The 23,639-nt window shown below is 42.4% G+C and overlaps 1 protein-coding gene across 11 annotated transcripts in view; it reads right to left on the bottom strand.

The window, feature by feature from the left end:
- Positions 1-2,039: 2,039 nt before the first annotated feature.
- The window catches only part of si:ch211-234p6.5 (pleckstrin homology domain-containing family A member 4), a 39,649-nt gene continuing 18,049 nt past the window's right edge, over positions 2,040-23,639 (bottom strand). Inside the window, exons 1-24 of one of the 11 annotated variants that reach the window (XM_036946524.1) lie at positions 21,755-22,106; positions 19,221-19,293; positions 18,971-19,069; positions 18,724-18,796; positions 18,507-18,607; positions 18,250-18,368; positions 17,864-18,061; positions 17,394-17,709; positions 17,078-17,137; positions 15,316-15,465; positions 14,128-14,199; positions 13,722-13,802; positions 13,338-13,490; positions 13,059-13,157; positions 11,575-11,683; positions 11,306-11,391; positions 10,983-11,087; positions 10,762-10,852; positions 10,257-10,303; positions 9,193-9,327; positions 6,199-6,708; positions 5,503-5,615; positions 4,724-4,848; positions 2,040-4,459 (exon numbers count right to left, since the gene is read on the bottom strand). In XM_036946524.1, the coding sequence (XP_036802419.1) occupies positions 3,150-4,459; positions 4,724-4,848; positions 5,503-5,615; positions 6,199-6,708; positions 9,193-9,327; positions 10,257-10,303; positions 10,762-10,852; positions 10,983-11,087; positions 11,306-11,391; positions 11,575-11,683; positions 13,059-13,157; positions 13,338-13,490; positions 13,722-13,802; positions 14,128-14,199; positions 15,316-15,465; positions 17,078-17,137; positions 17,394-17,709; positions 17,864-18,061; positions 18,250-18,368; positions 18,507-18,607; positions 18,724-18,796; positions 18,971-19,069; positions 19,221-19,293; positions 21,755-21,795 (4,266 nt within the window). In that variant the 5' untranslated portion in view covers positions 21,796-22,106 and the 3' untranslated portion in view covers positions 2,040-3,149. Of the gene's footprint in view, positions 4,460-4,723; positions 4,849-5,502; positions 5,616-6,126; positions 6,709-9,192; positions 9,328-10,256; positions 10,304-10,761; positions 10,853-10,982; positions 11,088-11,305; positions 11,392-11,574; positions 11,684-13,058; positions 13,158-13,337; positions 13,491-13,721; positions 13,803-14,127; positions 14,200-15,315; positions 15,466-17,077; positions 17,138-17,393; positions 17,710-17,863; positions 18,062-18,249; positions 18,369-18,506; positions 18,608-18,723; positions 18,797-18,970; positions 19,070-19,220; positions 19,294-19,950; positions 20,003-20,049; positions 20,175-21,754; positions 22,108-23,639 lie in introns of those variants that run through there. The other 10 variants (XM_036946519.1, XM_036946518.1, XM_036946520.1 and 7 more) reach the window with 10 other exon arrangements.

The raw sequence follows: 23,639 nt of genomic DNA, 5'->3' as shown, positions 1-23,639 counted from the left end.
TATACACAGCAATTACACACACACAGAACAATGATATATTTTACATTTTTACGCATTAATGATGACTGATATGGCAGTTGTTTGTCCTGTGTCACATTATCCACAAGAGCGAATACAACATAGCCGCTTTCCATCCATCTCATACCACGAAACGCATCATTGGAATCAATAACTGATTTTTGGCAGCTAGGCAGACAGAATGAAAGAAACGGAAACCAATCAAACATGCCTTTAATCGCATCCCCGATGGTGTTTCAGTGCTGAAAATGACGCGTTTGGACATGCTAGGCATAGATATACCTCCATTTCTGAATGTATGGAAGAAAAAAGACGATTTGATAAAACACAAACAGCCCCAGACAACTACTACTACATTCGTATAAACGAATAGCCTCGACGCACTACCTGTATTTGTCCATGATTTTGAGACATGCCTATGTTCATAAAAACATCCGCAGTTTGCATTAAGATATCTCGATGGTTAACTCTCATCATGGCATAGGATATAGGCTACTCGGTGTATGGACAACAGAAATACACAGAACGGGTTCGAAAATTGCATGTCACACATTTTGGATACAATTTAGTCCAGAGACAAACAAGAGACAAGAATGGTGATAAGAATATTCTCGGAATTGGTTGCTTCCTAAAGGTAGCATATAGGCTACGATTTTTCGTTTATTATAGGCTTATAATAAACTAGGCAATGCATATAACGGCTACATATGCTGTTAAATGTAGACAACATTATATTTATCTCTCTCTCTCTAGGTATCACCTCACCTAACTGTATGCAAACGCAAAAGGGAGCGAGCGCGCGCGCCCTAAATAAATCGCGGTGTGTGTTGCTAACGCACCTGTCAATGCCTGACATTCCGAGCATTGAATCATTTATTTGATTTATTTCCCTCCCTCCAAAACGCTTTCCCCCTCCCTTCCGACAATACAATAAACATAACTGGTTATCGGCTACACACAAACGCGCACACATTTTCACGGACTCATTTGGACCGTTACAATAACGCGTGCATATTTTCTCAATTCATGCCATAAAAAAATGGGTTGCGAGGAGTGGTGGAAGTTCCATCCTTACCACATTCACGCGACATCCATATTGTTCAAATCTGACGTTAAATATTCTTCGGATCCATCTCCGCTGATTTTGCCTCTTTCAAAAACCCGGATATATGGTTCCCCCCGTCTCACTCCTTTCCACAAACGGCATAAGGGAGCGGGGAGCAACACTACACCACCTTACCATAGCATCCCCCTCTGTCGGATTGGAAGGTAATGGGTCTTAAAGAAACATTCTCTCAGCATTCTCCGCATCTCTCTGTGATTTACGCGCGCGCGCGCACACACGCACGTACACACACACACACAGGCCAAACAAACACCTGATTAATTATAGTCTACAGTAAATGGCTATGAGAGACAGCTAGGCCATGTTGACAGACAGACAAACTTAACCATCGTACATGGACCACACCATGCATAATGGAGACTTGTGACATCCTCAATATGATACGAACGGAACGAATGAAAGTGAACAAGGTGTGCATTAGGCCAGTTGGCACATAGTTTATAGCCCTTCTTAGACACATATCACCTATGTTCTGGTGTCACAAATGTTCGCGATTTGACTGCACCAGATAAGTCATTTTTGTGATGGTGTAACCACATCAGAATTAGGCCGCAGGAATGAGGAGATGCGGTGCAAACATCAAAAGCTACACGCTACTTGTACAAACAACACTTTTAGTTTTGAACATAGGCCATGATATTTGTATTTTCACTCACGACACCAATCAAGAGTGAATATATAACAGAATGTACATTTCTAAATAGTTGTTTGTGCCTTGATCTGACCTGGCCAGTTCTTTGCATAGCAATGAAATTTAGATGACACGTATTTATGTTGCTAATATTATGCAGGAGTAAGTGTTTTTTTTATTTGAAGACATACACGACACAAAAGTATGTGAAACTATCCATTCCGTGCCGAGCATGGTAAGAAAACCAATACAGACAATACAATATGACAAGAATGCTATTATATGTTTATTACATCAAGTGAGCAGTTTGTACATTTAGTTACCGTGTTGTTTTATGGATATGTTGACGTGTGAGTAGAACCACATACCATGTATATACAGTATACTAGCCTATGTTCAATTTCATTGCATGTTCCTGTAAAATAAATAAACAAACAAGACATTGTTTGATATATAGGTTTATGAAGACATTGATAGCATATCTCAGGTAAACAGATGAGCCGGGTTGAGTCGGGAAAACAGAAGGTAGGGCTGTCTTTAAGAGCGAGGAAGCCCGGCAAGAGGTGATGTAATGTGTTCTCAGACAATGATGTCATCGACTGAGACACAGCAAGGATTTAAAGTGACAAAGGCTTTATTGAAAACCCAGTTCCATTCTGCGTTAGGCCTGGTCAGAGAAGAGTTAATCAGAGGAGTAGCAGTCTAACGGACCAGTGTTGAGGAAAGAAAGCGCTATTGATGAAACGAGAGGAAATATGTCATATATATATATTCGTAATGTTATAATAACACAGCCTTAGTGCAACATATGGTAATGCCGGACATATGTTTATTAATTAGGACATTTGAGATACAAAACGCGAGCACAATTCATGTTATATAGTGAGAACAATAATACGTGTTATTGGTGAACAATGAACAACCATCCAACTGTGATACATAGGGGTGTATTTGCTCAGTGTTAGATATGTAAACCGGGTGGAATAATTGTGTAACCTCGGCTGTTTGACATGTACTGTGCATGCGTTTATTGCTAGTACTGTACCCTACATTGTATTCACACGGCATATGATCACAGCATATACGCACATGCAGGTCTTGTGGTGAATTCCATTTTCTGTTGGTAGCATATCCTGATTATCGATTTATTTTCCGATCACACACTTTTCCCGGACATAACCTTTAAAATAACTTTAGATGTTGAACTGTTTTCATTGGGAAACATCATCATCATTCTCCTTTCCCAGATATCTCCCTTCTCTTCTCCTCAATACACAATTTCTCTCTATCACTTTCACCCCCCCCCCCCCCCCCCCATCTAGCTCACTCCAGTCTCTAGTCTCTTCCTTGTCTTCCTCCATTTTTGTAGTCCCTCTATAAACTTGTCCGCAGTACTGTTACTCTGCCTCTTCCAAAGGAGGCACTTCGATCCGCCCTTTCCTCCTCGTACAGGCCTAGCGAGTTGGTTTTGGATGGGCTCCGTCTATTTTGGACCGCGTCGTTTCTCTCTCCACTTACACTGCTATTGGCCACCTTCAACTTTCCAGTTCCCTCCTGTTCTACCTTCATATCCACTGTTCCACAATTCTCTTGTCCTGTTTCTGCCCTTCCACACATATACATAAAGGGGTCCTGTTCTGATTCAGGATGATTCCACGATTCGGGATTAGGTCTCCTCCATTCCTGACTTTGCATGATTTTCCCTTGACTCTCCTGAGCGGGTTCCTCTGTTGCTTTGGGCAAAGCGTCATTGTCCGATATCTCTTCATAGATGCATAGGTCATGTCCTGGTTTGGATGAGACGCACGATGTTTGATTAGCATATAGTGGTGCGTTCCGGTCCTCAGATGTTAAATCTGGCTGCTCATTGGTTGTAGTGATGTCTCCACTATCGTCTGTGGCTATACTATGACTTGTGGACGATTCTGAATGGTGGCAACCTTCGATTTGTTGGTCTGTTGGTCTCGCCACCCTATAGGTCACTTCATCTGCTGTTGAAATGTCATTGGTTGTCCCCTCAATCTCTTCTCCCTGATTGGATACTGATTGTCCATCAGTCATTGTAATGTCCGTGTCTGACAGATTGATGTCACTTGTGATTTTATAGAAGAGTGAATGATTTTCCAACATTTTCTCTAAACTTTCACTTACAGAAAATGTGTCACCATTGGAATCCGTTCCTGCATCATGAGATGTTGGATCATTGTCCACATTCAAGGTTTCCTTTTGGCACAATGACTCTATTCCGTGGTCTCGTAAAGGTATGAACTCTCGCCACTGATTGGTTGAGAGGAACCATTCTGCTTTCAGATTGGTGGACAGAGAACTGCTTTCAACGTGATAGGATGAGAGTTCCTTTTGGTCTTCTTCCTGTTCTTTGTCTTCACACCTCTTGAATTGCAGGCCTCCATCAGTTTGGTATACAGTCATCGAGGAGATCTTATTGGAGGAAGTGGATGGTTCCTTTTCTTTTTTACATTTCATGATACCCTTTCTGTCACCGTGACCTTTGTGCAGTGTTTTGTTCCCAATATGACCCTCATGACCTTTAATGTGCCCCTTCCCCTCATCTTCATAAAGAGGTTTCTCTCCAGGGGTCGGAGGTTCTACTGTCCTGTTACTACGTAGAGCCCTCCCGTCACTATGACACCAGCCTCCGCAGACATCCTCATAAGGCCCAGAAACTGAAAAGTACAAACATTTCTGGAATTGGTGTGATTCTCTGACAGTAGAAGAGTGTAGACTGTATAATTACCGAGAGCAACGAAGCAGAAAGCCCAAACTTTCAGCATACATTTATCAAAATAACTCTTATCACATCAAGCCAGCATGAGTGTTTGTACCTAGGCATTATGAGTGATTCAGAGGGGTTGGGTTAAATACGGAAGACACATTTCAGCTGAATGCATTCAGTTGTACAACTGACTACCTATCCCCCTTTCTCTTACCTGGCATCTCCCGGCTCTTTCTGGCCTTGTCATAGGTCTTCTGTGTAGAAGGGGTGTTGTGGAGCTCCTGTCTCTCCATCCTGGTCAGTGGGTGTCCGGGCACCACGGCACTCTCTCTGACTGCACTAAGTGAGAGAGGGGAGGAGATTCAGAGGGAGAGAGAGAGAGAGAGAGAGAGAGAGAGAGAGAGGGGGGGGGGGGGGAGAAGAGAGAGAGAGAGGCACAGGGAGGCGGAGGGACAAAAATAGGAGGTGGAAGGAAAGCCCCTGAGATTAAAGCTAGATTCGTAGATGCATGCAAACTCATAAAGAAAACACATGACAAGAACGTATAGCAACACAGAGACAGGTATACACAATCTATCGGTGGAGGCTGGTGGGAGGAGCTATAGGAGGACCGGCTCACTGTAATGGCTGGATTGGAGTAAATGGAACAGAGTCAAACGCGGCTTCCATGTGTTTAATGTGTTTAATACCGTTACATTTATTCAATTCCAGCCAGTCATCAATGACCCCCGTCCTCCCATAGCTCCCCCCACCAGCCTCCACTGCAATCTATCTATGTACAGTATAATATATAGAGTAATTGATATCCCTTCTATTAAAAGTGTCTCTCTACATAGTGAAACACACTGAGCTGTCACAGAAGGGATTCATCATAACCTAGCATAAACACACACGCACACACACACACACACACACACACACACACACACACACACACACACACACACACACACACACACACACACACACACACACACACACAATGAACCCCACCTCCGGATGACTCTCTCCCTGATCCTCTCCACACGTCTCAGTTTGGCCTCTCTCTGCTCAGGGGTGAGGTCAGGGTCCGGGGCAGATGTTAGGAGAGTGGCGTGTCCCTCAACCTGTGACATGAAAGCCACAATCCTGAGTCTTTGTCTGTATTTCATGTGGCATTCATAAGTTTTATTCTTTCGGGAATCAATGGGTGTATATCATTACTTGAAATTGCAGTTGAACAGAAGGAAATCTTCCAAATTGTGACTTTGAGCTTTGTGGCATGCTTAGCTGTACAATAGTAAAAGGTGAAACTGTCATTAGGGATGACCTAATGTCACACACAGGAGGCTGCTGAGGGGAGGACGGCTCATAATAACGACCCGGAACGGAGCGAATGGGATGGCATCAAACACCTGGAAACCATGGAAACCATGTGTTTGATGTATTTGATACCATTCTGCTCCAGCCATTACCACGAGCCCGTCCTCTCCAATTAAGGTGCCACCAGCCTCCTGTGGTGTCACAGTTGTTTGGCGATCACTGGCTAATTAGTTTGTAAAAAGGCTTTATTAGAATGTGACTCGTGTTTCATAACCAAAATAAGAGATGAGATGAAATGAACTGTACTCATCTCACCTTCTCTTCCTCCCTCTGACATCCTCCCAACACTTCTCTTGTAGTGTCATGACCCCTATCCTCCTTTCTTACCCTGGGATCAGATGCCCCGCCTCCATTAGAGGCCACACCCCCATTGCCCACAACGGCCCAGTCTTGACCCTGCTGGGGCCTCAGGGCCTCCACAGCAGACTCTGTGTTGGACGCCTCTTTCCAGGGTTCCTCTCTGGAGGATCTGGTGGTGACATTGTGGCTCTGCTGGGCCCTAGTTGCATTGAGCCCATAGGAGTTCTGCTCTTGCCTCGCTGAAGCTAGCTCCTGTAGAGCTCTAGCCAACCGTTTGGCCGGCGGCTGCTCCTGGCTCATCTCTCTCATCTCTGCCTGGGACCAATTGGAATTTTTATCAGGCATCTCAAATAACTGCCTTCTAGGAGCTTTCTGGGGTATTTGCTTGCTTTGCTCTGTCAATCTTCCTGGAGGAATCTGCTCAGGCAGCGGAGTGGCCAACTCGGGAGGGGGGTCCTCGACAGAAACGCGTCGGGCAACCAGAGAGGATGGCAAGACGGCTGTGAGGACTCTAGTCACCCTCAGAGGAAAGGGGGCCTAAAACAAAAAAATTACTCATTCACATGTTTAGGCCTGCATATATGCATATATGAAGTTTATTTCCAAATAATATTCACAAGTTTTTCTTCATGTGTGTGTAAAATATTACTGTTCTAAGATTGTTTTATTCATAGATTAACAATTTTTTTTTTTTGCAAAACTCTACACATCTATTGTTTAGCTGGAATGGAATGTTTGTATACTGTATATTGGACACGGTGCCTTCAGAAAGTATTCATACCCCTTGACTTATTCCACATTTTGTTGTGTTACAGCCTGAATTCAACATTGATTGAATCCATTTTTTCCCTCCCCAATCTATACACAACACCCCATAACGACAAAGGGAAAACATATTTTTAGAATTGTTTTAAATTGTATTGAAAATGAAATATCTCATTTACATAAGTATTCACATCACTGAGTCAATACGTGTTAGAATCATCTTTGGCAGCGATTACAGCTGTGTCTCTTTTTAGGTAAGTCTCTAAAAGCTTTGCATACCAGGATTGTACAATATTGTTCAAGCTCTGTCAAATTGGTAGACCGCTGCGCCACTCGGGAGACCATTCTGTTTGTTTTTTTATCCCCCCCAAAAAATCCCTAGTCCAAGCCGATGACAAGCATACCCATAACAGGATGCAGCCACCACCATGCTTGAAAATATGGAGAGTGGTACTCAGTGATGTGTTGTGTTGGATTTGCCCCAAACATAACGCTTTATATTCAGGAAATAAAGCTAATTTCTTTGCCACATTTTTTACAGTTTTCCATTAGTGCCTTATTGCAAACAGAATGCATGTTTTGGAGTAGTATTATTCTGTACAGGCATCCTTCTTTTCACTCAGTCATTTAGGTTGGTATTGTGGAGTTACTACATTGTTGTTGATCCATCCTCAGTTCTCCTATCACAGCAATTAAACTCTGTAACTGTTTTAAAGTCACCATTGGCCTCATGGTAAAATCGTAGAGGGGTTTCCGTCCTCTCCGGCAACTGAGTTAGGGACGCCTGTATATTTGTAGTGACTGGTGTTGGATGTGTTGATACACCATCCAAAGTGTAATTAATAACGTCACCATGCTCAAAGAGATATCAAATGTCTGCTTTTTTTAATTTTTTACCCATCTACCAATAGGTGCCCTTCTTTGCGAGGCATTGGAAAACATCCCTGGTCTTTGTGGTTGAAGCTATGTTTGAAATTCACTGCTTGACTGAGGGACAATGCAGTCCATGCAACTTATGTGAATTGTTACTTAAGCACATTTTTCCTCCTGAATTTATTTAGGCTTGCCACATTGTTTACTCCATGTGTAACTCTGTGTTGTTGTCTGTTCACACTGCTATGCTTTATCTTGGCCAGGTCGCAGTTGTAAATGAGAACTTGTTCTCAACTAGCCTACCTGGTTAAATAAAGGTGAAATAAATAAAAAATAACAAGGGAGTTGAATACTTCTTGACTCAAGACATTTTAGCTTTTCATTTTTTATAAAAAAATATATAATCATTTCTAAAAGCATAATTCCACTTCTGGGTTATTGAGTGTAGGCCAGTGACATCACATCTACATGTAATCCATTTTAAATTCAGGCTGTAACACGACAAAATGTGAAAAAAAAGTCAAGGGGTGTGAATACTTTCTGAAGGCACTGTATGTGGTTGTCTCACCTAGCTATCTCAAAATCAATGCACTAACTGTGAGTCGCTTCGGATAGAGAGAGTCTTGCAAAATAACTAAAATGTCAAATGTAAATGTTTTACACACAGATCTCATATTATTGATCATTTGATTTGAATTCTATGGATATATAGCGTCTTGGAATGAAACTTCATATTAACATACAGTAGTGTGTACACTGAGTATACAAAACATTAAGAACACTCTTTCCATGACAGACTGACCAGGTGAAAGCTATGATCCCTTATTGATGTCCCTTGTTAAATCCACTTCAGTCAGTGTAAATGAAGGGGGGGGGGGGGGGGGGGGGGCAGGTTAAAGAAGGATTTTAAGCGTTGAGACAATAAAGACATGGACTGTGTATATGCGCCATTCAGAGGGAGAATGGGCACGGCAAAACGGTAGTGCCTTTGAAAAGGGCGTCTGATAGGATGGCACACCGGTTTGTGTCAAGAACTACAATGCTGCTGGGTTTTTCCCCACTCAACAGTTTTCCTGTGTGTGTCAAGAATGGTCCGCCACTCAAAGGACATCCAGCCAACTTCACACAACTGTGGGAAGTATTGGAGTCAACACGGGCCAGCATCCCTGTGGAACACTTTCGACACCTTGTAGAGTGAATTGAGGCTGTTTTGAGGACAAAAGGGGGGGGGGGGGGGGGGGTACAACGCAATATTAGGAAGGTGTTCCTTAATGTTTGGTATACTCAGCGCACTGTATATATGCATACAATGTTGGATCATAGGTTCACATACATATTGGATCATACATAAATCCATTACACACTAATCCTCATAGAACCAACCTCTTCTTTCGGTTCTGAACTTTGATACTGGGTTTGGCTGGTGGGACCGGACATAGGCGGTTTCCTCCGACTGGCTACCCTTTCCTGATGTCTCCTCATCCTCTCAATCTGCTCCTCTTCACTCATCCTTCCCTTCTGAGGGGATAAAAAGGAGGCTCTAGCACAACGTGTACGACTCCAATACACAGAAGTCATGACTGGTTGTCACGAACGACTGAGAATGCCCGAGCATGCATTGGTAATAGTGCTAATAGAAAATCTGTGAGACTGTGTGTTTGTGTGAGGGAGAGGGAGAGAGAGAGAGAGAGAGGGAGAGAGAGAGAGAGAGAGAGAGAGAGAGAGAGAGAGAGAGAGAGAGAGAGAGAGAGAGAGAGAGAGAGCGAGAGAAGAAAACTACAGCGAGAACCACAGAGTGTCTCTGCTTCCCTCTGTTGACTGTCAGGGCTATTGCAACATGCCCTAATTGTAAGGAACCTGATCAAGACAATAAAAAAATGCAGTTTGGCATTTACTGAGATGACTCACGTACTGAAGGAAGCTCTGCAGAGTTGTCACTAGCTGGCACAGCCGCAAAGTCATACAATCCTAGTTTAAACGTAACCCTAACCACAAGGTTTAAAATCATGGCGCTTGCAACGCCAGGGTTGAGGGTTTGAATCCAACAGGGGACCAGCATGAAATAGTATGAAAAATGTATGCACTTGCTACTGTAAGTCGTTCTGGATAAAAGCGTCTGCTAAATGACTAAACATGTAAATGTAAACCTTAACCACACTGCTAACCGTCATGTCTAACCTTATATTACGACTAAAAAGATCATTTTTGTTTTCGTGAATTTGTCGATGTAGCCCATTTTGACTTTGCAGCTGGCCCATCAAGCGTAAACCACCCAGTCCTACCCCCAGGGCAAAACTCATGACAATAAGAGTCAACCTTGTTTTGGAATTTGGCTTTGAATATATCTATTTTTTAACCTGTCAGTTACTGTATTCGTATTCCATCAAGTGATTTGCCTTTGAAAAAGTTGCACATGGTGGAGACGTAGATTAATTAGACCATCTTACTTTATTTGTGGTGTCTGGTGTGGACCATCTTGAACTAGACTGAGATTCTGTGGGTGACAGAGATCGAGGGAGTGAGGGAAAAGGAGTGTATAAGAAATAGTCATTGATAACATGAAGAAAACCTGACCAAGAAAGTACAGTACAATGTACCACCATCAGAAGGGACGATTGTCTCCAAGGCAATTAAATAACCATTAAGTCTATGCTGCTGTTTGCCATAGTTATACCATAACGATAAAAAAAGTGTTCTTCGGCTAGTCCCCATAGGAGAACCCTTTTTGGTTCCAGGTAGCACCCCTCTGTGGAAATGGTTCTAAATAGAACCGAAAAGGGTTCTACGTGGAATCAAAAAAGGGTTCTTCAAAGGTGTTCTCCTATTGGGGACAGCCGAAGAACCCTTTTTAGGTTCAAGATGGCACCCGTTTTTCCCCTAAGAGTGTAGATAGGTAGTTCAAGTACTTGATAGTCATAGACATAGTCATAAACCCCATATCATACTAGCTACCTGATGTCTCTCTCTGTGTCCTGTCACCATGGAGATCAGATTGGCTGTTTCCTCTTCTGTCCAATGGATCTCCTGGGCCACCGTAAATGCCCTGGAGTACATACACAGAGATCACGGAGGGAGTTTCCACTATTGCTAGATCTACAAAATGGAGTGCAAGTTCCCAATTTGGGACAAGGGTAGAAAATCAGGATGCAACCTATGTCTCTCTCTATACTCACCTCGTAGTTCGGATTCACCCACACATGCCCCTGGTCTCTTCCCTGATTGGTGTCTTGGAGCTCCTGGGGTAAAGGGGGGCGGGCCGGAGGCTCTGATTCCACCCCCTGACAAAATCATAAACATCATTAACCAATCAAAGCTCATTGTTTGGTATCATTACACCAACAGCGCCCTTATAAGAACATTGAATCATATACCTTATCCAATATTCCTTTGGATATATTGACAGAGTGCAGAGACCCCACTCTGACTTGGTATCATTCCACAGCACTATAGTAACCTACTAGGGCACTGGTATTGTGGTATGGTAGTCGTACTGTACCGTTGGCAGTCCACTCGGCATCCTCTCTGTTGGAGATCCAGGAGTCCCCGGGTGGGAGGATGACTTCTGGAATACTCCTGTGGGAACTGAGAAAAAGACACACACAAGGTGAAGAGAATAAGTTGAATCAAGAGCCATACTGTACACTGTATCTCTACATACCTGCATCTGATTGCTCCCTCTTCCAATGTGTACATACCCTATTCGTTCCTAAGCATGAGCAATATGAGGAAATGTTCAGACAAAGTAGGAGTGTTTCTGACAGTTACCTGTGTGCCTCTGGAAGCCCAGCAGGACCCGGAAGTTATCCCTGTTGACCCTGAGTCCAGAGAGGATGTCATCCATCATCCACAGCTCTCTCTGGGCCTGGGACTGCTCCTGAGGAGGGGTGAGAGGAACTTTGGTTATTCTAAAAAATTTAACATGGCCCTTCTAACCAGTTCTTTTTAGAACATAAATAAACAAAAATGGCCACATTCATCAAGCTGGGTAAGATATAATTATTAAACATGTTTATAATAATTAAGGTTTCTTCCTAGGTTCTGGCCTTTCTAGGGAGTTTTTCCTAGCCACTGTGCTTCTACACCTGCATTGCTTTCTGTTTGGGGTTTTAGGCTGAGTTTCTGTACAGCACTTTGTGACATCGGCTGATGTAAAAAGGGCCTCATAAATACATTTGATTGATCGAAATTTGATAATATTAACAACGTTGTTGATCGACGAAAGACCGAACTAGGTCAAAGGTAATTCAAAGGCCAACTCAATTCTAAGTAACTTCAAACCAAGTCTTTGGTGGATGGCCCCATAGACTTCTTTTCTGGCCCCATAGACTTCTTTTCTGGCCCCATAGACTTCTTTTCTGGCCCCATAGACTTCTTTTCTGGCCCCATAGACTTCTTTCAGGGTACATGGAAAAATAGAAGTTTCAACCACAAAAAAGTGACAATGACATTTTATTTGGTCCCTTCAAAAACACCCATTGTTCCTAGGCCGTCATTGAAAATAAGAATTTGTTCTTAACCGACTTGCCTAGTTAAATAAAGGTCAAATAAGTAAAAAACACCCATTGAAACACCTTATCCCTGGAACAACATTTTAGGCTAGTTTCACACCCTCAGCATATCATCAAATAATGTGCTCAGAAGGAGGAGTTCTTGGCTGATTCGTGTGATTTAGCCTGCATTTTGTGATGACGTCGGTCTATCAGGTTCAACGAGCACCTTTATTAGGGCTTTGATTGATAACAACCTTCAAGGGATGGTGAGAGCCAGATGTGGCAGATCTTTCCAATGCTGCAGTACAGTACATTCCTCTGAATACTACGCATTTTCTGTAGTATGTTAGTACCCTATTAGCACATATTTGTTTTTATGATGGTGATAACATGGACCGTCACACTATTGTCTATTTTAGGACACATCGGGGGGGGGGGGGGGGGGGGGAATCCTCAGGCAATCATTGTGTATTTCATCTTTCCCAAAATGTTTGGTTTAAAAAGCATGCTGGCGGTGCTTTTTGTATTACTGTGAAATAATAAAACTGGACGGGGACAAAAATAGAATTTCAGAATGTCGCGGGGACCCGTCAGGAATATATACCTTATGTGGGTGAAACCGACCATTGTGGGTATGGGAAACATTTTAGGAGTTGCAGTGTACATACTGTAAATCCAATTCAAGAACATTGCAATAATATGAATGTTATAAGAGAACGAGAGAATCTGTAAAGTGTGACAAAACTGAGGAGTCTATACTTGTGGCATCCCGAAATTGCAGACGTGCTGCAGGTGTGATCGGAACACAGACAGCTCGCTCTCCATCCTCTCATACTGGCTCCACACTCTATCCATTTCCTGTACCAAAAAGTAAACAAATGTACTTCAATTCGGGGTTAAGAAATCAAGTTTAGGTTCATAATATGATCTTGCTGATGTGGATATCAATTAACATTTTTGTTCAACGCTGGTACATTATAAAAATCATAAACAATTCCTATTTTTTTTTTAAAAATTTAAAGGTATCAGTTCCATCACCAATGAGACGTCGCACATCCTTGCTCGGATAGTGACCAGTTCTTCCTGGAGCAAAGCCTTCTGGGTGAGTGCTCCTTCCTGTCCTCGGAGTCCTTGGTTCCTCCACTCGTCCAGTTGCAGCCTGGTCATCTCTAAGGCGCACTGGACACTGTCCTAGAAGAGAGGGAGAGATGGGAAGGGTGAAAAAGTGCGACAACAGGCGCTACAATGGAAAATGTCACTAGATGAAACCATCGACTACACAGTCAAGTCAAAGTCAAGTCAAGACAAAGTGTGTGTGAAGTGTCGAGTGAATAACAACAATATGCACTATTGTCATATCGTAGGAAAGTGAGAACAATTGTGTGGGCCATGAAAAGGAAACTGTAAGCTGAAGGTACTGACCTTGTCAACTTGTAGATGGGCCAGCTCTAGAGAGAGAGACTGGAGAAGCTTGTCACACCCACACAGTCTAGTCAGCACAGCCTAACACAATCAAAAAAAAAAAAAAAACAGTTCATCAATCAAACACAGTTCAATATGGAGGGGGGGAGTGCTGAGGAATATTTTTTTTACAACGGGAGGTGGAGGTGCTGACGAGTATTTTTCTCCACTAATACAGGAGTAATAAAGGCCTAGTTTACACATTTTGCGGACATCCATTTAAAAAAATGAATTGTTTAAAGATTTGTCAGCACCTCTACTCCCTGAGGCCATGGTTCAATTAGTGAAAAACTACAATATAGAAATCATTGAAACAATAAGAAGGATATATTGACTCATTAAAGGGCACAAATACAAATATTCTTACGTCTGTTTCACTCTCAAGAGGCCTGACGGGCGGCGGCGTCTCTTTCTCTTTGAACAGCTCGGACTTGGAAGACTGTAAGCAGAGAGTTCATGACCTAACCAATTCGTTTTGCAGACTGATTTTGACACACTTCCTCCTATAACTCGAATGAAATCCCAAATCACACAAGGTATCACGTATGACTTCCTTGTGAATAATGGAATGTATGTGTGTACCATTAGAAAGTGTACCCCTAAATGCCCTTACTCCCAGCTTGAATAAAAGGGAACCTTGGGTAAAGAATATCCTTGTTTGTGTGTACATGTTTGGGTTTGAATCAAGTTTGCTTGAGTGAGTGTTTTCTTTTTGTGTTTTGTAGAGCCATCGTCTCGTAATGCTACACAAAACATCGAAATATTTTTTGAGACAAGATATACGTTCAGATATAGTATCTCTCTAAGTTCAATTATTATGAAATGAGTTTGCCCATGAACTCTACAGTCGTTGACACATGCTTTATAGTGCATGACAAAACAGGCTGTATGGCTACTGCCATTATTCTCCTTTGCAGAAATGCAATGGTGTTGAAACATAACCTTCGACCTCAACAGAGTGTAGTAGGCAATTCATTTCACAATCACCAACAGCACATTGATCTGAACACACTGAAGCTATGACAGCCTCGTTTTGCCAAAACTGCAGCTAGCATGTGGCACGAACAGAAAACACATAATTGTCAAAACAACGTATGTGACGAACAGAGATTGAAAAAAAAAAGACAAATACCGAACACAAAGGATATCACTAGACTAGTTTTACGGTTATTGGACTCACTCGCCAGTAGCTAGACAACGACAGGGCGGACAGACGGCAAACATCTCTCTAGGACGCTGGCTGTTCCATAGACCTCCAGTCATTTCACGTAAACTAGCAACTGCGCAGGAATGGTATCCACTAGTTCATCTGACTCTAGGAGGATATATAACTATCTCTTGAATAGTACTGAACATGAAAGTGTTCCCCTAAATGCGTGCAAGCCAAGTGTGATTATTGGTATAACTTATCAGCAGTGCAGGTACTAAATTACAAGTCTATGGTATATTGTCATCTAAAGTGTTACAGACAAAACACAACATTAACAAGTAACAACATAAAAAGCTAGTCAAACACAGACCACAGACAAACAGACCACAGACAGACGGGTTGTACCATAGGTGGCGGTAGCAGACAGACAGACATATGGCTGCGATGGTGATGGTGGTGGTGATGGTGGTGGTGTGGGGGGTGAGGAGCATGGGGAACTCTTGAAGATGGGGGCAAAGGGGGCAATAAGTCTGTTTCCCCCCCTGTGGAGTAGCTCTGAATAGAGAAACAGGGCAAAAATATATAGAATACAATACGTAATTAAGAATATAGAGGTATACAGGCAATATACAGTAACATGGCTTATTATACAATGTCTACATGCTAATATGGATGGTTATACAAATAAGTTTTACAATCAAGTTATACAATTATTTACCTATAAATGCAGTACGATGAATTATAATGTTATTACAATTACATACTGTAGGTATGTATTAACTCTCTGTGTACAGACAGTGTATATTCTTTGTTGATGTACAGCGCATTCGGGAAAGTATTCTGACCCCTTGACTTTTTCCAAATTTTGTTACGTTACAGCCTTATTCTAAAATGGATTAAATACAATTGATTTCTCATCAATGTACACACAATACGCCATAATGACAAAGGAAAAACATGTTTTAGACATTTTTGCAAGTGTATTCAAAATGTAAAAAACTGAAATACAACATTTACATAAGTATTCCCGAAGTCACTCCTGCATTGTCTTGACTGTGTGCTTAGGGTCATTGTCCTGTTGGAAGGTGAACCTTCTCTCCAGTATGAGGTCCTGAGCGCCCTGGAGCAGGTTTTCATTAAGGATCTCTCAGTACTTTGTTCCAATTCATCTTTCCCTCGACCCTGACTAGTCTCCCAGTCCCTGCCCCCGAAAAACATCCCCACAGCATGACACTGCCACCACCATGCTTCACCATAGGGATGGTGCCAGACGTGATGCTTGGCATTCAGGCCAAAGAGTTCGATCTTGGTTTCATCAGACTAGAGAATCTTGTTTCCAAGCGGGCTGTCATGTGCCTTTTACTGAGGATTGGCTTCCGTCTGGCCACTCTACCACAAAGGTCTGCTTGGTGGAGTGCTGCAGAGATGGTTGTCCTTCTGAAAGATTATCCCATCTCCACAGTGGAACTCTGGAGCTCTGTCAGAGTGACCATCGGGTTCTTGGTCACCTCCCTGACCAAGGCCCTTCTCCCCTGATTTCTCATTTTTGCTGGGCGGCCCGCTCTAGGAAGAGTCTTGGTGGTTCCAAACTTCTTCCATTTAAGAATGATTGAGGCCACTGGGTTCTTGGGGACCTTCAATGGTGCAGAAATGTTTTGGTACACTTCCCCAGATCTGTGCCTCAACACAATCCTGTCTCGGTGCTCTACAGACAATTCCTTCAACCTCATGGTAGTCAACTGTGGGACGTAATATAGACAAGTGTGTGCCTTTTCACATCATGTCCAATCAATTGAATTTACTACAGGTGGACTTCAATCAAGTTGTAGAAACATCTCAAGGATGATCAATGGAAACAGGATGCACCTGAGCTCAATGTCGAGTCTCATAGCAAAGGGTCTGAAGACTTCCGTAGGTATTTCTGTTTTAAATTTTTAATTACATTTGCAAACATTTCTAAAAATCTGTTTTTGCTTTGCCATTATGGGGTATTGTGTGTAGACTGGTGAGGATTTTATTTTTTGATTCAATCCATTTTAGAATAAGGCTGTAACGTAACAACATGTGGGAAAAGTCAAGGGGTTTGAATACGTTCTCAAATGCACTGTGAACTGTACATAAGGAGATCTGTTGTGCACGCTCTGTGTATATTCACACTGTTTTGTACCTTTCCGAAAGCTCTTCGTCCGCTTGGAGTATGGTGGAGGGAGGAATATACAGGCGTGGGCTAGGGGGGAAAAAAAGTCAACATGGAGAATGAGATAATTAAATAATGAAAAACCCAACCTTAATCCCAACCTTAATCCCAACCTTAACTAACTTCTTCTTTAATTATGTAGTCTTGTCTACGCTTTAGCTTTACCTTGTCACAATAACACGCCACGTGCTCATTGAATCCTTCTATTATTTGAGTCTCTGCCCGGCATCTAAACCTTTTCAGGTGTAGAATAACACCACAAATCAACGAATCGTGTCCTCCTCACCCTGTTGATTGTGTGCCATCTGTCAGTCCCTGGAGTGTGGGGGGCGGATTTAAACTCCATCTTGGGAGACGCAGGGGTGTAACACAGGGTCTGTGGCGTCATGGGAGGATCCTCCTGGGGTCGAATGTCAACTCGCCCGACTGGTGTGTGGGGTCGCGATCCCAATTGACCTCTGGGGGTCAAAGAACCTGTCCCCATGAATTCTGTGGGCTTGGGTGGTGTGTTAGGACCAGAATGGAAGGGGAGGGAATCCTCATCTGTCCGGTCTCTCCTTCTGCTGCTAAACTCTGTTGGACTGGGTGTTCTGGGCGATGGGCTAAGTACACAAAATAGCACAGAAGTCACCACCCCCCCCTCAGACAATTCCCCCAGAATAACCGTGCGACTTTCTAAATGTGCTTGGTGACAGAGACAGTGGCAGGTGACAAGTGTCTAGACACTGAGGCTGCTTGCAAATCCTCCCGTTCTACCTTCGTCGCACGCTCCGCCTCCCTCTTGGCTCCGAATGGGGTGCCCCTATTCTCCCCCTGGTGACCTGACTTGGATTCCTCTGTGATGTGTTGGTGTGCGCAGCATTACGGGGACCACTGAGAGAGGGGGAATGAGGGAGATCCACAGACTCACTGCTGCCACCTATCTGCGTGAAGTCCTGATAACTCGAGCAACGCCTGAGAGAACGCAGAAAAGGAAGGATAATACATTTATTTTAAAAAATTAAAAATTATGATCGGATTATATCCTCTTTATAATGAAATACAATACAGTTCTAACTGAGTCCTGTGTTATTATTACATAAAGGTTTTATTTAAGGAAATCCAAAGATGAAGAAGTGTCCAATAGAGCTCTATACAGGTACCTGTTGATGGAGCTGTCTGCTTCCATACAGGCGGACTGACTGAGTGCTCTGACCCAGCCCAGCATGTCCTCCTGAGTGTCTGCACTGAAGAAGTAGGAGCGCATTCCCTGGTGCACCACCTAATGTCATATTAATATATTATTTTACAGTGTACACACACACATATACTGTGTATACAGTATAAGCACACACAGATGTGTGCTTACAGAACCTACAGTCGACATAGTGGAAAGTGGAATGTATACGGGGTTACTTACTTTGAAAGTGTTTTTTCTGTTCTTGCATTCTCGCGGTGTGCAGAAGAGAATGTTGTAGCTGGGTAGTGGGATGCTACCCAAAACAGATTCTTCTCTGCTGTCTAGAAGAGAACGAGTTGAGAGAGAAAAAGAGATGAGAGAAGCTGGAGAAAAAAGCTGGACGAAAACGGCACTATTTATGTCAGGTACACACACGACAACAGTATTCTTTGCTTGCCTTTGTAGTAGAATAAACAGTAGTTAGACAGGACAAACCATCTTCTCTTCCACAGTTTCAGCCCAGAGCTGTCCTACATGGGACAAAACATTTATAAGAATTATACGATTTACAATGACAAGCAGAAACACATTCTGACGCAGCTATGAGCGTGACTAAACATTAACAATTCAATACAATGCCTGTTTAATTGCTACCTTGCAGTGATCAACACATGATCATGGATGTTCTGTTTACTGAACAGTACCTTCTTATTGAGCCAACCTCTTATCACCACGGGGCAGTTGGGGTCTCTCTTCGCCGCCCGACATCTCTTCCCAAACGTTTGCACCCTGTCATCGCCGTCCTGTAAGAGTTTGAGAGAGAACCAGTGATAACTGTGCTGATGAAATAACCTCAGTAAATGTTGATCTTCGTGGCGTTCGGTGGCGTCAATGAGCGTTGAGCTTGTTGAAACAAAAACTAAGCAAAGGTGGTTCAGGACAGGAGAGACAAACCTTGCTTCTGACAGGAAAAGAGGAGATTGTGACCACACTTGAGGCATGGCTCATTCTGTCCTGGTCCTCCATTCTGTGAGAGAGATACAGAGAGAGAGAGATACAGAGAGAGAGAGATACAGAGAGAGAGAGATACAGAGAGAGAGAGAGAGAGAGAGAGAGACAAAGAGAGAAAGAGAGAAAGACGGATAGAGAGAGAGAGAGAGAGTGAGAGACAAAGAGAGAAAGACGGATAGAGAGAGAGAGAGACAGAGAGAGAGAGAGAGAGAGAGAGAGAAGGAGAAGAAAAGAGGAATAGGAGATGAGGGACAGGAGAGGAGATTAGGAAGGTAAACATTGATTAACAATTTTATGCACTTCAGTGTCCGTATGAAAGATTTGCCATGAAAGAATGATACGGTTGATGCCTAATTTTACATAGTCAATACATGTACATGTGGTTCTCTTCACTACCTAAAAAAAGGCAAACTGTGATCATAACAGCAAGAGGCCCATAATGGTTTGTACTACACAGCTTTTCTATGAAGAACTGACAGTGGCAATACCAACCAGAAGACACCAAGCAAGCACAAACACTGGTAAGTATCAAATCAACAGCAACAGTCAATGGCGATAAGTAGGCCTAAACTTGATTCTCAATAACAACGAGTGTACTCAACAGGCCTTGCCTCACCAGACACAACCAACATTACCAACACACTACTGCATACAACTAAACAACTATACAAACCAAACAGTGTGTTACTCCCACAAATGAATTCCCATCAAAAAAACAATGTAATTTGCTACCAAGTACAAAATGTGACATGTAACAAGCACATATCCATACCAGAACTGTTATCCGCTATCCGTTCCTTATGGGGGGGGGGTACCGTAGTGTACTTGCCCAACCCTTTCCCCCAACTCTCTCTCACAGGGTTCTATTCTGAGCCCTCACAGGCCCTGCCGCCCCATGGCGAAACTGACAGGTGACAGCTGCTTAGCCATGGTAGCAGGTGGGGTTCTGGGTAGTGTGTGAAAATCAATATGGCGCAGAAAGCAAAGATGGTATGCGAGACATGCGGGGGGAGCGCAAGACGGCAGCACTAGACTGCACTGCTGAGGAGGACAGGAAAGGGGAATATAAGAAAAGGGTGGACATGGGGGATGGGGTAACATGTTGAAGACAAGGAAGCAGGAAGTCATTGGAAATCCGTCCGTTTTGTGTACGTTTTGTTATGTCACTGTTACTGAATCCTGTTCCTAGCTAGAAAGTTCCATAGCCGCAGTCGTGGGAGACCCCAGTTATTCCGAACGGTAACATTATTCATCTACGCGACTATCAACAAACTGGAAAATAAGCGAGACGTAGAGTGAGAGAAGACAACAAGAAGCCATTGTCAGGGGATGTTGGCCCTTGCCAACCAGGGTTTATGTGGGTGTGGTGAAATATTTGGAGAATCTCCTTCTGACCTGGTGGGGGTCGCTTGCTAGCTTGGGGAACAGAAACGGAAAATGCTAAAGAGCGCTAGCGAAGACAAACAGAGTGTTTGTGTGCCACACAGAGTGGGCTTTGTGGGCCTTGCGCTCAAGGAGCCGGGAGCATCATGAGAATGCCGACAACGATTATGTTGAATAAATCACACAAGGAAATCATCTCTTTCCCATCTAAACACAATATCTCACTAACGGAGACACTTGTATGCTGACAGTGTTCACCAAAGTCTGAAAATCGTGACCTTCAACACTCAACACACTAGTGATGACCCTCTTGATTTATGAAGATCTTATAATGACCTTATTACCGGTAATGAGAGGGGGGGGGGGGGGAACAAATGGCTTTGGACGGCAGCATAACGTAGTATGACTCTGAAGCCTATCAAACAAACTAGTTTATGGCAAAACACAATTGTTACATATAAAGTGTTTTTCAGCTTAGCTCAAAATAAGTTTGGTACCATGGTCACAAATTTCAACCACAAACAATGGGTCATGAACAGAATATAACATTTCAAAACACAGATGACCTTACTTGGAATTCATACAGAGTATGAGTTACTTTATGAAAATACAAGTAGGAGACGTATTGTAACACAATATCAATACAATAAGGGCATTGTAGATCAACCAGAATATAACATAACATAACAATCACTTGATTTACTGAGAAAATGGTAAAAATCCCGAGGACCTGTTTCGTCAACACTATAAATAAGGACAGGTGTTATCTGTCTAAATCGACTGTTTGTCATTTATCTATCGATATTACAACTACTCATTTCCCACAATGAATTGTGCACTGTGACTTTTGATCAAAATATCAATATGTTAATTAATAATAATAAAAGTTCATTTGGGTACATTTTAAGTTTGTAATTTAGTTGTTTTTTTTATAGTAAAGAAACACCGTACAACTGCTTTTGAAATTGAACCGAATTAAATATGACCAGTCTGTTTTTTTTTTATTGTTGGTCAAATTAAGACTCAAAAGAGTTCTCAACATACCATCTCATATTAATTTCTCAATGAATCATAAAGATGCCATATTGCTGTACCTGACCAATCGTGTCTGCCTGCTGGCTGTCTCAACCTCCATTACTTGGCTCTAGTCCTGAGTCCTCACAGCATCTTCCCAGGGTTGGCTGCTCTGTCCTGGCTATCACAATCGCCTGTTGCCCCTTCAGTCACAACACTATCCTACTCTACTGTACTTCAATATCCTCATGTGGTAATCTCTCTTTCTATCTCTATCCCAAATGTTCTTCTGTGCTGGGTTTATCTGCACAATTTGTTCGGCAATCTACCTACGCTGTCCATTGACACTCAATCTGCCTTTCTTCCTTCTAACAGTGGGCTCTCTGTGTGCTCCCTCTTCCTCCCTCCCTCCTTCCTTTCCTCCCTCCCTCCCTGCCCTTGGCAGTCTCTCTCTTTCGCTGAGTGTGGGATTGTGACTTAGGCATTTTTTTTAAACAGCTGTTCTCTCTCTTTCTTCCTCTCTGCCCTCAGTGACATTTTATTGCTATTCCCCAGTTGATCAGAATCTAGGTTTGTGCTAAGGAACTGGGGACACTGATGTGCACACTGTTACAATGAAGTGTTTTGTAACAGTAAAACTAGTGGCAACTGAGCTGCCACCAAGGTGTTCTGAAACATGACATGGTGTGTTGTAACACCACTATTTTTTTGAAACATTTTATTTAACCTTTATTTTAACTAGGCAAGTTAGTAAAGAACACATTCTTATTTACAATGATGGCCTACCAGGGAACAGTGGGTTAAGAGCCTTGTTCAGGGGCAGAAGGACAGATTTTTACCTTTTACCTCCTTCTTCTGGAGTTTGCAAATACTGTAAGTATTGTAATACTGTAAGCAAATACTGTAAATACTGTAAGTATAGTAATACTGTAAGCAAATACTGTAAATACTGTAAGTATAGTAATACTGTAAGCGAATACTGTAAATACTGTAAGTATAGTAATACTGTAAGCAAATACTGTAAATACTGTAAGTATAGTAATACTGTAAGCAAATACTGTAAATACTGTAAGCTCTTATATTGTGTGCTGTTAAACTTCTCATTGGTCATTACAGAAGCTCAAATGTACAATATTATGTTCAAACAAAGGATACGAGAAAATATAGTTTTGTAAAAACACAAATTATACTTTTGTCCAGCATAATAATGAATGAATACAAAATCACTTTTTCAAGACATGACTTTTTCAAATAATTTATATTTTCTTTGCAAATGATCAAATGACAACAAAACATTAACTGGGCTTTCCCATTTTTATATTGATAAAGTCAGACGGTTCAAAAATCTGTAAGGCATTTATCATATTCATATTATTCAAAATCTAGGCACATAATAATAATTAGGTGGGTGCTTACATTTGTCCTATTTCACACATGTACAAGCGTGAATTTGACTTTTTTGTTGTTGCATATCCCACTTCCCCCTGAGACACCCCCGGAGAGTGGGTTCATGGCCAGGGATCAACCATTATTGACAGCGACCCTGGAGAAATTAGGGTTGCGTGCCTTGCTCAAGGGCACATATACAGATGTTTCACCTAGCCGGCTCCTAACTGCTAGGCTACCTGCCACCCTTAATATGGCATTACATTTCACATTCATTGGGGGAAAAAAATACAGGCAATGACTGCTAATGTTAGCAGTAGCACTCTTAAAAAACGTGTACAAACATTCAGCCCGGAGTTCAATGCCTGGAGTTCAATGCGATGCACGGAAGGTTGTTCAGATGTTGTTCAGATGCACAACTTCCGGACTTGTTTCCGTGCGGTTTGTTGCTACTTTGCCAACTTGCCTTTTTTTTACTTTTACATTTTTAATAGTTGTTTTATATTTGAATTTTTCCCTCACTTTACTTTTTTTCATTCAACTTTTTCACCCTTGGCGCTTTATCTGGACGTGGTTCCA

This window comes from Oncorhynchus mykiss, chromosome 16, assembly GCF_013265735.2.
Source record: "Oncorhynchus mykiss isolate Arlee chromosome 16, USDA_OmykA_1.1, whole genome shotgun sequence".
Classification (NCBI taxonomy): Eukaryota; Metazoa; Chordata; class Actinopteri; order Salmoniformes; family Salmonidae; genus Oncorhynchus; species Oncorhynchus mykiss.
The sequence above is the reverse complement of the archived record's forward strand: the minus strand, read 5'-3'. Positions and strand labels throughout refer to the sequence as shown.